Source organism: Leuresthes tenuis, unplaced genomic scaffold, assembly GCF_036924035.1.
Source record: "Leuresthes tenuis unplaced genomic scaffold, fLeuTen1.0.hap1 SCAF_19, whole genome shotgun sequence".
NCBI lineage: Eukaryota > Metazoa > Chordata > Actinopteri > Atheriniformes > Atherinopsidae > Leuresthes > Leuresthes tenuis.
In genome coordinates this window covers 33,107,373-33,120,614 of record NW_027325373.1, presented here as the reverse complement: position 1 = coordinate 33,120,614, position 13,242 = coordinate 33,107,373, and the positions used below count along the sequence as shown (strand labels likewise).

The 13,242-nt window shown below is 41.8% G+C and overlaps 1 protein-coding gene across 1 annotated transcript; it reads left to right on the top strand.

Annotated features, from left to right (window-relative positions):
• The first annotated feature begins 1,337 nt into the window (after nucleotides 1-1,337).
• Nucleotides 1,338-8,614, top strand: LOC140276894 (non-selective voltage-gated ion channel VDAC2). The gene is made up of 9 exons (XM_072371743.1): nucleotides 1,338-1,462; nucleotides 2,706-2,776; nucleotides 3,633-3,682; nucleotides 6,005-6,157; nucleotides 6,239-6,291; nucleotides 6,531-6,752; nucleotides 6,832-6,982; nucleotides 7,076-7,133; nucleotides 8,239-8,614. Exons 2-9 carry the CDS (start codon nucleotides 2,710-2,712, stop codon nucleotides 8,328-8,330), a joined length of 846 nt encoding a protein of 281 aa, XP_072227844.1. The 5' UTR covers nucleotides 1,338-1,462; nucleotides 2,706-2,709; the 3' UTR covers nucleotides 8,331-8,614.
• Nucleotides 8,615-13,242: the final 4,628 nt, after the last annotated feature.

Here is a 13,242-nt window from a genome sequence, read left to right as displayed (position 1 = left end):
TCATATGTGAGGATCATGTACTTTGACTTCTCCAGTGCGTTCAACACCATACGGCCTCCCATACTGAAAGATAAGCTTCTACGTATGGGTGTGGCCCCCTCCTTGACATCATGGATTATAGACTATCTGGCTGCCAGACCACAGTATGTCGGGATGGGGAGATGTGTTTCTGGAACACTGGAATGCAGTATTGGGGCTCCGCAGGGTACTGTTTTGGCTCCTTTTCTTTTCACCCTGCACACATCAGACTTCAGGTACAACTCAGAGTCCTGCCACATACAGAGGTATTCTGATGATATATCCAAAAATAACTTTTTGCTCCTGAACACTACCAAGACCAAAGAGCTGGTGGTGGACTTCAGGAGACCTAAAACTCAATACCAGTCAGTCCGCATTGATGGAGGGGAGATAGATACTGTTCAGACCTGCAAATACCTGGGGGTGTTGCTGGATAATAAACTGGAGTGTTCTGCCAACATAGAAGCAGTGTGCAGGAAGGGCCAGAGACGTCTCTTCTTCCTGAGACGGCTCAGGTCCTTCGATGTCTGTAGTGATATGATATACATGTTTTATCACTCTATCATTGATAATGCACTCTTCTATGCTGTTGTCTGCTGGGGGAGTTGTACTACAGGCAAAAACTGTAGGCGCCTGGACAAACTAGCGAAAAAGGCCAGTTCTGTGGTAGGCAGAAAGCTAGACCCTTTCAGTGCTGTGGTGGAGCAACAGATGAGGAGGAAATTGTATTCTGTTTTGGAGAATAATAAACATCCTCTCCACAGCATCCTGGCAGGACAGAGGAGCAGCTGCAGGAAGAGGCTCATCTCACTGAGCTTCAGGACTGAGAGGTTCAGGAGGTCCTTTGTCCCCACTGCCATAAGGCTTTTTAACAGTGACTGCTGACATGTTCTTCTCAAATTTATTTATTTGGTAAATTTTTATTATTATTATTATTATTATTATTAGTTGTTGTTGTTGTCTAAAATACAATCACTGTAAATTTGTAAATCATTGTATTTTTTTGAGCTACTTGACAAATTTGAATTTCCCCCATTGGGGGATGAATAAGGTATTTTTCTATTCTATTCTATCATATGTCCTTCTTTTTAATTGTCATTTTTGTGTCTTTTTGAGTGTATGTTTTGTTTATCTTGTTTCTGATATTATTCTATTTCCTTTGAAAAGATTGTAGATGAATATTTGTATCTGAATATATTTTTTAAACGTTTATTTTATTAAAACTCGGACAGTAAATGTGGGATTAATCTCTTGTTCTTGCGTTGACTCTTTGTACGTTTGGATCTTTGGTATCGCGCATGCGCAATCGTAGGTCTCCTTCATTGTGCCCTGCATTCGTCACAGGCAGCGCTAAACTAGGCTAGCTGTCAGTCCGCTCAGCAGCACCACGCCAGGGACGCTCCAGCCTTTGCACACTCCCCTTTCAAACACCTTTGCCGCACCGGTGAGGAGCTTTTACAACTCTGATAAATATCAAACACACCGCTGAGCTTTATTGTAAATGTGTAATTATTGACCAAAGCGTTTATCTCCAAGGTTAACTTTATTTCGAGATATCTTTTAGCGATTTAGCTAACCATTATGTAATGATGCTGAGCCTTGTAATGCGCAGCGTAATCCCTGGATGATGGGTATCCGTGTTTTAGTGCAGTGGTTTAAAACCGCAACATTAGCCGCAGATTCATCAACTGGATGTCTGCCTAACTAGCTGTAGGATGTGTGTCTTTTTAAAGGAAGGTTTCACCGCTACGAGCGTTAACTAGCTTAAATTATGTGCTAGTTAGCTAACATAAACCCCCCCCACCTTTCACCGGCCCATCTGCTGTCCTTTGTCCCTCATCTGAGATGCAGCAACCATTTAGTAAGAGCAGAAAATCCTGTCATGTAGTGATGTTCATTCTGTCCAAACCAGCTGCTCACACATATGCATTCATACAGTGAGTACAACCAGGATTAAACATCCAATAGTTGAGATATTTTACTTCAAATCCAGTCAGGATTCAAAGCCCGTTAGCATCAGCATCCCTGCAGCCTCCCAAGGAACAGCTGGTTTCTCCTGCTGGGTCCTTCAGCTGTTGAGTCTTTGAACTTTTGCATTGTTTCAATCACAGACAGACACCACTGCCGCGTTAGTTTCACCATCATCATCTGTGGTTGTTGCAGCTTTATTTCGACAGTTTAAACTGCCAAATTCCGGGCTGCAGATTGTATCGTGTCAGTTCAACATTTCAACATAGATGTGCTGTAGTCAGATTACACAGCGTTCTGACTCGCTTGTCTTTCATTTTCCATACCCACTTCATCCTTTTTGAGGTCTTTGAAGGCCTGGAGTTAGAGGCGGGGTCCACATCCCAACACCAACACACAGATGCAGCCAGTTCAGAGTCACTGCTTATTCTAACATGCATGTTTTTGGACTGTAGGAGGAAATCAGAGTGAGAACATGCGACATCGAACCAGAAATCTTCTTCCTGTGAGGCAACAGCGATAACCACTGTGATATTTTACGCTGTGAAACAATAGGAAAACTCAGATTTTCCTGAAATAATCTGCAGGATGTAACATTATTTACTCAAATGTAATGGTTTTGGCGAGTTGATAATAAAACATGTCTGTGTTAGTTTTTGTTCAGTTCTCCCTCAGTTACACGTAAAGTCTGGTTTAAACTCACAGCTCATCTCTTCCAGCACAATGGCTGTCCCTCCATCGTACTCAGACCTCGGCAAGGCCGCCAAGGACATCTTCAGCAAGGGCTATGGTGAGTGCTGCTTTAGTCAATTATTAACTGCTAGAGACTCAAAGCCTGTTCAGCTCTGGTGTTTCACTGTGAAAAAGCACGGGTCTCTTATCCACAGCACAGATAATGTTCAATAGGCTGGAGCAGACTTCTTTAAACTCGCTCAGGGCAACCAGAGTTGCACATTCATCGTGTTTCCAAGGAGAGACGGGATAAAAGTTCATGAACTGCGAGGCGAGGTCGACATCCAGTCAATGTTGTGACATTAAAACATTTGAAAAACAGAAAAAAGAAGTTATTGCTCGTTTCTTTGCGGCTTCGTCCCTAAGAGACATTAGAATTTTGACGTTTTTTTGGGTAAAATAGAACAACGTTACCTTGTTTTTTATTGTCAGATGTTTTAGTTTTCTTCTCCTTTTTGCCCTCTGTGATGAGGAACTGAATATCTTGGCAACATCTTTTTGAACTTGAGGAAAATGATCATGGGATGATCAGTGATCAGCTGCAGCGTCGGGTCGCTGTTTCATCGTCTGACATCAGGGATTTTAAGCATCTCGAGATTAACCGACTGATCCAGATTACGCTCATCCGGTTTGTTCGGTTCTGCGGAGCCACCTGAGAATTTAAACGGTGTTGCATGTTGGGGTCCTTTACAGGGAGGGGCTGTAAAGGAGTCATTTATCTTAATTACCCTCCGGGGAAGCTGTGAATATGAGTCTTTGTTCAGGTTTTACTGTTAAACTGCTGATCTTGTGTGAGAACTGAGTCGATAAAATTCAGATCTACTGTTTGTTTGATCCAAACTGGAAAAGGTTAGGCTGATGCGATGTTCTCTGGGTTCTTCACACATATTTAACATCTGTTGTGATTCCAACAGGTTTCGGTCTGGTGAAGCTGGACCTGAAGACCAAGTCTCAGAGTGGAGTGGTGAGAACCCTTTTTCCTTTCTTTCTGCTCTGTTTGCACCCCCCTCAGCTGTAATCTCAGATTATACGCCTGGCCCTCCTTTAAAGAGGAACTCCGGGATTTTTAAACCTAGACCTTATTTCTGACATGAAATACGTTTATCTACTCACCGAGAACAGTTTGGCCTAGTCCCTGCCCCCGTCACTCAGTTATATGGATATACGCCGATCGTGAGTTATCTAAATAGCTCCCGAAGGACGCTGACTTTCGCCAAACTGTTCTCGGTGAGTAGATAAACGTATTTCATGCCAGAAATAAGGTCTAGGTTTAAAAATCCCGGAGTTCCCCTTTAACTGCACCCCTGCTGTAACTCGGAGCTTTAAGATTTCCAGGTTGACGAGCGCCGCTGATGTCGACCCCCTTTGTTTGAGCTGCTCTCAGTTGTAGAGAAACACGATGGGTCCACGTGTCTGTGGCCCGTGTATCTCTCTGCCGCCTCTCCTAACCACTGCTCTGTCTCCATGCTGCCGCCTTGGACCGCTCGCGCTCTAACGTAGATGGTAAGATCGGCGTCCGAGCCGACCGCTCGGCCCGCCTGTGTCGAGACAGAGCTGATTCTCCGTCAGTTTCTGTCTTCTTCATCCACCCCATCCTCTGCTTATGTTGTTTTCTCGTCTTCGTTATGATCATTCATCACAGCATGAAGGACACGCATCTTCTTTTTAAATGTCTTTGAGTTGTAGTTTACGGCTGCATTCCTCATTTGTTAAATATTTGTTCTTTAAAGTGTCGAATTAGAGAAAATTAGAGAAAAAAAGTGACTCATTTCTGCAAAGATAAAATGGATGATGGAGGTTCGGGTTGAGCTTCTACTCAAACTGCCGGATGAAAAACAAAACGTTACTTATTCTAAGATTTTTTGGACCAGCTTTAGTTTTAGTCACTTCTCGAGCACATCCCAAAGATTCTCAGCGAGTTGGAGGTTCCCACGTGAAAAAATCAAGACTCTTGTTTCCAGAACAACTCTTCAAAGGTTTGCGCCTGATGAATCTTCACCCTGGAATCAGCCAGTTGGACGTGCGTTCACGTGGTCAGCTGACCTCATGTTGCCATCACTCTGGACTCATCGGATCACTTTCTGCGTCTTCTTTCTGATAAACAGAGAAGTTGTACCTGACTCTGAGCTGTACCTGAAGTCCGATGTGTACAGGGTGAAAAGAAAAGGAGCCAAAGCAGTACCCTGCGGATCCCCAATACTGCATTCCAGTGTTCCAGAAACAGAGAAGTTGTTTCTTAAACCTTCACAGCTGTTTTGTCCGAACTCTTTGAGTTCTTTTGACATTCTGCTGTTAAACGGTCAGCAGCCGAACGTTCAACTTGCTCAACTTCTTTGATGTGAGCAAAGACATTTGCACATTTGTCCTCGAGTTTTTGACCTTCGCTTTGCAAACTTTGCACACATCATATGAGTCACATCTAGAGTCCAAAGTGGGACTGAATCCTGAGGACGAAGCTGCTTTTATTTCCTGCTTCTACTCTGTGCTTTAGTAAATTCTATCAGACGTTCCCTGTTTGTTCTCAGTAATTAAACTATCTGCATTATTTTCACTGAAGCTTTAAAATGCAGACAACAAAGGTTTCTATAAGGCTCTTGACACCCTCTCACATCTAAAGACTCCAGATCTGACAGGGTCACTATTTTAAAGACCACAACTGGCTTTTTCTGAGATTATTTCCCATCATGCACCTGGTGGAAACTCAACCAATGAGTAACTTTTAGCCACAGATGCGTTTTTAAGTGCTGATGAAACATTCCTGCTCTTTCCATAATGCTGTTAGCTGCTCCTCCTTCTGTTCGGTCCAACTGAACCGTACGTCGTTTTATCTCATCGCCATGGTTACCGTCACAGTTCATGTGTCGGTTGAAAATGCAGAACGAGTCACTGAACGACACTATTTGATGATTTCGATGTGAAAAAGACCGCCTTAAAACAGCCTGAACTGAGTTTTATGACCACCTTAAACCAAACGACTGAGATCTACGGCACGCGCCACGGCCTTCGTGAGATTCTCCTAGATTTCATTCTGACTCTGAAAACTTCAGAGAGTTGTTTTAATGTTCATCTTTTCGTTTTTTTGTCCTCTTCTTGTCCATCTCTCATGCTCTTTTTGTCCTGCATGACATAACGTTCGGGGCTTTCTTGCTTTGGCTTTGAAATGTTCGCTGTTGAACGCCATGGATTGTCCTGGTTTTCTTTTTGTAAACAGTTCGATCTGATCTCGGTTGTCGTCGAGTCTTTTTCCATCAATAACAAACACTTCTCTGATTTGGTGGCTCTGCAGGAGTTCAACACGTCCGGCTCCAGTAACACAGACACGGGGAAGGCGGCCGGCAGCCTGGAGACCAAATACAAGATGAAGGAGCTCGGCCTGAGCGTCAACCAGAAGTGGAACACAGACAACACGCTGGCTACCGAGGTCACTGTGGAGGACCAGGTGTGTGGGTCCAACATTTCATCGTGTGAGTGGCCGACCGGTTTAAATCTTTGTTAACCCAAAGTTTTTCTCGGCCTGCAGCTCGCTCAGGGACTGAAGGTTGCCTTGGATACGTCGTTTGTACCGAACACAGGGTGAGACTTTTTTCTGGCATAATAAACTCTTTTAAAGCTCGTTTTTGAATGAATGAGACATAAAGTTTACATCATAAGGACAAAAAATTTAAAAAGTAAATGAACCGGATCATTTCAGGCGAATAAAGGAAGTCATTTTTAAATGAAATATTTAATGCTATATGGAGTCATCTACAGATGTATAATTACTTTATAGTTGGCTTTAAACTGTGGGAATTGTTTTAATTTTTGTCTATCAGTAAGAAAAGCGGCAAGCTGAAGACCGGCTACAAGTGTGACTATGTGAACCTCGGCTGCGACGTCGACTTCGAGGGTCCCATCATCCACGCGGCCGCCGTGTTGGGCTATGAAGGCTGGCTGGCCGGGTACCAGATGGCTTTTGATACTGCCAAATCCAAACTGGCCCAGAACAACTTCGCCCTCGGCTACAAGGCCGGAGACTTTCAGCTGCACACCAATGTGTGAGTGTTTCACTGGAGATTCGATGCTTCTGGAGCTGAGGCAGCATCTCTGAACGAGCGTCTGCTTTTTTCCCCCCAGTAACGACGGGACCGAGTTCGGCGGCTCCATCTACCAGAAGGTGAACGACGAGCTGGAGACGGCGGTCACTCTGGCATGGACCGCCGGCAGCAACAACACCCGCTTCGGCATCGCTGCCAAATACAAGCTGGACAAAGACGCCTCTCTGTCTGTGAGTGCTGCTGTTTCTCCTTTTAGCGTTTGAGCGCTGATGTTAATACAAATTCTCTGCTGTTGTTTCATGTCTTTTTACATTTCCCCGCAGGCCAAAGTGAACAATGCCAGTCTGATTGGAATCGGCTACACACAGAGCCTGCGGCCAGGTAGGCGGTGCTGCTCTCACCTCCACACATATTTGAACAATAGTTCTTTGGACATTTTCTGCTTTTTCACTAATTTTCAGTCCAGTCTTTGGACCTTTTTTCTTTGTTAAGCCACTTAACTCTGACCTATGAATCGTTCAAGCAGAAAAAAGGCTCCTAACTCAAGGGATGAACCAGTGTTGTGTCGACACATAACAGACAACTTAGCAAAGAAGCCATTTTAAACTGGATCTTTAGGCACCTTGTGACTTGCAGCCTGTCACAAAGACACATCATTTGTTCCCATTTTTTTAGTTGCATCTATGAAAAACACCAAAGATAACACAGTTTTACAGACAGAAAATATGATTTTTGCAGCAACAAGGTGATTCCCAAAGAGCTATTATCTGAAAACTTGGCATATCTCAGCATGGTGTGCAGTGTGTCCTGAAAACATTTGAGGAAACTGGACAAGTGGAGGACAAAAGTGTCAGGCCTAAAAAACTATCTACAGCAGATGAACAGTATCTGAAAGTGATGTCCTTAAGAAAGAGGAAAAAACTCCAGCAAAGACCTGACACAGGACCTGAGAGATGCATCTGGACCTTCAGCTGATCCATCTACTGTTGTCCCAAGCCTCATCAGAAATGGTCTCCATGGAAGGGTGGCTGTCAAGAAGCCATTCTTAAGGAAGGGAAACAGGGAGAAAAGGCTGAGCTATGCCAAATGACACAAGAAGTGGACTGAAAATCAGTTGGTAAATTAGCTTAAGATGCTTTGAACCTATGTAGTTCAGGCCCTAAAAACAAAGTATTTCTTCACCTCTTTAAGACAGGAAAAGAGACTTAAGTTGCATCCATACACACTTGTGTGATTCATGGAGGTTCTTTGATTCGTGGTGGTTCTTGTGTGATTCATGGTGGTTCTTTAATTCGTGTTGGTTCTTGTGTGATTCGTGGTGGTTCTAGTGTGATTCGTGGTGGTTCTTGTGTGATTCGTGGCGGTTCTTGTGTGATTCGTGGCGGTTCTTGTGTGATTCGTGGTGGTTCTTGTGTGATTCGTGGTGGTTCTTGAGTGATTCGTGGTGGTTCTTGTGTGATTCGTGGTGGTTCTTGTGTCTCTGCAGGTGTTAAGGTCACCCTCTCGGCCCTCATCGATGGGAAGAACTTCAATGCCGGCGGACACAAAGTCGGCATGGGCTTTGAGCTGGAGGCGTAAAGAGGACACCCCACGTCAGCACCACCACCAACACCACCACCTTTCATGTAGCTGCTCCTTTCTGGACTCCCCTCACACAGGCCCCCACATTACACATCTAATGAGCCCTCGACAGTAACAGCTGAGTCTCGAGGTGTGTAGGTGTGAAAGGTTACTGTTGAAATGACACTATTTATTTCCCTGTAGGTCTTGGATGATGTAGTTGTTGGTGTAAATGTATAGCTCATTACAGCTGATGTTCCTAAAAGCATGTGAGAATGAAAACATGAATGCAGAGCTTGTTTGCTTGGTTAAAAAAAAAAGGTGCAGAGTGTCTTTCCTTTTTTTTGTATTGGTTTGAAGACTGAAGTTTTGGTTCACACGTATCATAAAGTTAAGACTGATTCCTCCATTGACTGAAGGATATTTTAACGCAGCACAGGGCAGTGAAACCAGATGCTCCTGAAAGATGTTTTCATCCTTTGTGACTACTCATTTTGATAGGTGAAACCAATGTGGTGGAATCTTCTGGTAGCTCATGTAGTTAGTTTGCATTTCTACAATGTTGTTCTCATCTGTCTCGACTCAGCAGTCACAAAGGAAACGAGGACAGCTGTTTCCACTCGTTGCTCGAGAAACGCTCTCGTTGCTGTCTGTTCTTAAACAATCAACAAGCCTCAGATCTGTACAGAAAAATACAACCGCTTATCCTCCGAGTGACTTCTGACTCTTCATAGGATAATAACAGGGTGTTGTGTCCCCACACTTGCTTCCTGTTTATTTCTAATCATGCATCTAAATGTGTTTCTTTTTCTTTATCTGATTGTATTCTCATGATTTTAAGGCTAATTTTTCTTTGTCATTTAGACACAGTACCTCATTTTTTTTTCCAATGTGAACTAAGGGAATTCTAAGAATAAAGATTAAAAAGAAAAAAAACATGTCTGAATCATATTTATTTTAATTAATGAGTTACAGGAAAGTAAAATCAAGTGATTCTACTTTTTATAGCTGCTTCTCGTGCACTAAATGTCAGTTATGGACGTACACAACCAAAGAGAAGTCTGTGAGCTTTTAGATTACAGTATGTGTAGATTTCTTAACTTTTGTATTATTATCAGAACATGAGCCTCACAAACTTGATTGCTCAGAGAAGTATAAATGGAATAGTCAGTCAAACCCTACAAAAAGACTAAATGTTTCTAAAAGTTCAAAGAAGGATGTGGAAAAGCAATAACTACACAGTATATAACTAATCTACCCAAGATATGCCAAATATACTACTGCATAAAGTCGAAAAAATATATAGAACTACAATGACTAAATAACTACAGAATGTACACTCACCGGCCGCTTTATTAGGTACACCTTGCTAGTAAAAGGTTGGACCCCCTCTTTCCTCCAGAACTGCCTTAATTCTTTGTGGCATACTTTCAACAAGCTGTTGGAAACATTCCTCAGAAACTTTGGTCCATATTGACATGATAGCATCACGCAGTTGCTGCAGATTCATCAGCTGCACATCTATGGTGCGAATCTGCCGATATATATATATATATATATGATAAAAAATTAACATGCACACTTTCTAACGCGTTAACGGTAGAGTGCACGTAGTGTACACGTTAATTTTGCCTAAAAAGCTAATTTTGTGTTAAATTTCAGTTAACCTTAACTCTGTACCCAGAACTAGCGGAAATTTAATTTCTGTTCCGTCACTAATTCGACTGCGACTGAAGTCGCGACTCATCAGACCAGGCAATGTTTTTCCAATCAGTAATGAGTTACTGTTGCCATCCTATCATCTGGAACCAGTCTGCCCATTCTCCTCTGACCTCTCACATCAACAAGGCATTTTCGTCCACACAACTGCCGCTCACTGGATATTTTCTCTTTCTCGGACCATTCTCTGTAAACCCTTGAGATGGTTGTGCGTGAAAATCCCAGTAGATCAGCAGTTTCTGAAATACTCAGACCAGCCTGTCTGGCACCAATAACCATGCCACATTAAATCCCCTTTCTTACCCATTCTGTTGCTCAGTGTGAACTTCAGCAAATTGTCTTGACCATCTCTAAATGCCTTAATGCATTGAGTTGCGGTCATGCGATTGGCTGATTGGCTATTTGTGTTAACAAGCAATTGAACAGCTGTACCTAATAAAGTAGCTGATGAGTGTATACACATAAGCCCCCAGAAGGATAAAAATTGTATCCAAAAATGCTTAGAAACAGCTAAAGAGGGATGTAAAGATGCTCCCAACAGTAGAGATACCCAATAAATTCCCACAGAGTATTATAAAATAGTTTATAGAAAGATGAATACGTAACCAACAGAGCATTGCTTAATGACTCACAACTGACAGGGAATTATTTAAAATGACCCAAAATGATGCAAAATTATCTAAATCAACTACAACAGGACTCAGAATGACTTGAAAATAATTACTGAGGGACAAAATATGGCTTTAAAGTACTACAAAAGCATATCAAATGTTTCAAAACAACCACAAAGCGACAACAACTACAGAGGGATGCAAAATACCTCAAAACAGCTACAAAAATGACCCAAATGGCTCTAAACAACTACCAAAGGACAAAGGATTGTTCTAATAACTACAGGGGGACACAATATTACTCAAATTATCACAAAAGGATAAAAAAGGCTTCCAAACAACAACAATATGGTTCTCTGTGTTAGCCCGATTTTTTCATTGGAAGCCCAAGAACAAGCTGGAGAAATCGTTTATTAAAACAGTATTTATTAGTGGTCACAAGTAGAGTATATTGCAGCGCTGGACTTGGAGTGCCAGAGCTCCCGCAGGAAATCCGTCAGGCCGAGCCCCGTTATCCGGAACCATGTCATATTTATATTCAGCTTTATCTCACAGAAGTTGTATTCACACTTGTCAGAGTATAATTGGCCAGTTTTGAGTGGCGTGATCAGGCCAGCTGCTGTCCTTGTTGTGTTCTTTGGATGTGATTAACAATGTGTGTGTATGTGTGAGTGCTGTTTTAGGCATGGATCTAATGTACCAGACCTATCTGCCCTAATAGAGATGTTTTGTCTGACCCAGTTGTTTATGTCCTTCTAAGGTCTTGGACCATTTAAGGTCATCTGTTGTGCAGTATGAGCAAAGTGGAAAAGTACCAGCTAGGAACATAGGTTATTTAGGAAAATACAGAATATGAATTTATAATGTCTAAGATCAAAGCCAATTATAACATCTGCAATGACAGAGGAATGTAGAAAACCTCAAGATAACTACAGAAGGACAATAAAATGCTTTAAAACCTCAGAGGGAAGCAACATGGTTCCTACCAACTACAAAGATACAAAATAACTGAATTACAACCAACAAAACGACAACAGAAGGATTGATTGATAAATGAATCAAAACAACCACAAAGAAAAAAAGCTACAAAGAAACAAAAAGTTTGATTGGAAATGTATCTGAACAACAGTAAAGAAAACAAACAAAACAACTATGTAAGGATGCTGAAGTGTTTGCTCAGAGGCTGATTATCAAATCAAATTGTATTTATATGGCGGCTTTCATACTTAAAAAGCAACACAAAGTGCCTAACAGAGGCTAAAAACAACAATGACAAAACAAATAAACCTTCCCACCCCCATAAATACCCAGAGAGAGACAGAGACATACAGACACACAGACGCACAAACACACAAGCTCAGACCCACTGCACCTATTAAACAGACATGTTTTTTTTATCCATTTGTGTGTGTGTGTTTCTTAAACATGAAACTAAAAACAAACTTTACTAAATAAACTACCATACCTACTTACTTTATTAACCTACCAACCTACTTTACACACTTACCTTAATTCAATTCAATTCAATGTTATTTATATAGCGCCAGATGACAACAATTGTCATCTCAAGGCACTTAAGTAATATAGTCCAATTCAAGCCAATTGGAATTCAATTCATTGTAATCATAATCCAATTAATTCATATAGAGCCAATTAAAAAAATAATATCCTAGCTAAGGAAACCAACAGATTGTACCAAAACTTGTCTTCAGTCCAATCTCCCGTCCTGAGCGGGCCTGTGGCGACTGTGGAAAGGAACGACTCCCTTTTAACAGGAAGAAACCTCAGACAGAACCAGACTCAGGAAGGGTGGCCATCCGCCTCGACCAGCTGGGGTTTGAGAAGACAGAAAAGAGAGAAAAGAGGGAAAAGAGGGGGGGGGGGGGGGGAGACACACCATAACGCCATTCAAAGGATATCTGTTGGAACAGGGTTAATAACCACAATAATGTCACATGTACATAAAATCAATTGAGAAATTAAACAGGGGGACAAAGAGAGCAAAGTGAGGAAAGGTGTGACAGATGAGGTCTCCCAGCAGTCTAAGCCTATAGCAGCTTAACTATGGGATGTTTCAGGACCTTACCTACTTACTTTACTCACTTGCCTTACCTACTTACTTTACTAACCTATCTTACCTACTTACTTTATTCACTGACCTTACCTATTTACTTTACTAACCTATCTTACTTTATTCACTGACTTTACTAACCTACCATACCTACTTACTTTACTCACCTACCAAACCTACTTACTTTACTCACTGACTTTACTAACCTACCATACCTACTTACTTTAGTCACTGACTTTACTAACCAACCATACCTACTTACTTTACTCACTTACCTTACCTATTTACTTTACTAACCTATCTTACTTTATTCACTGACTTTACTAACCTACCATACCTACGAACTTACCATCTTACTTTACTAACCTACCTTATCTACTTACTTTACTCACTTACCTTACCTATTTACTTTACTAACCTATCTTACTTTATTCACTGATTTTACTAACCTACCATACCTACGAACTTACCATCTTACTTTACTAACCTACCTTACCTACTTACTTTATTCAGACTTTACTAACCTACC

What these genes read in the sequence shown, in the direction of transcription:
- LOC140276894 (XM_072371743.1), top strand. Translation starts at nt 2,710, where the DNA reads ATGGCTGTCCCTCCATCGTACTCAGACCTCGGCAAGGCCGCCAAGGAC. An exon ending in CCAAGTCTCAGAGTGGAGTG is followed by an intron (nt 3,683 to 6,004) that starts GTGAGAACCCTT and finishes GTGGCTCTGCAG; the next exon opens with GAGTTCAACACGTCCGGCTC. An exon ending in TTTCAGCTGCACACCAATGT is followed by an intron (nt 6,753 to 6,831) that starts GTGAGTGTTTCA and finishes TTTTCCCCCCAG; the next exon opens with TAACGACGGGACCGAGTTCG.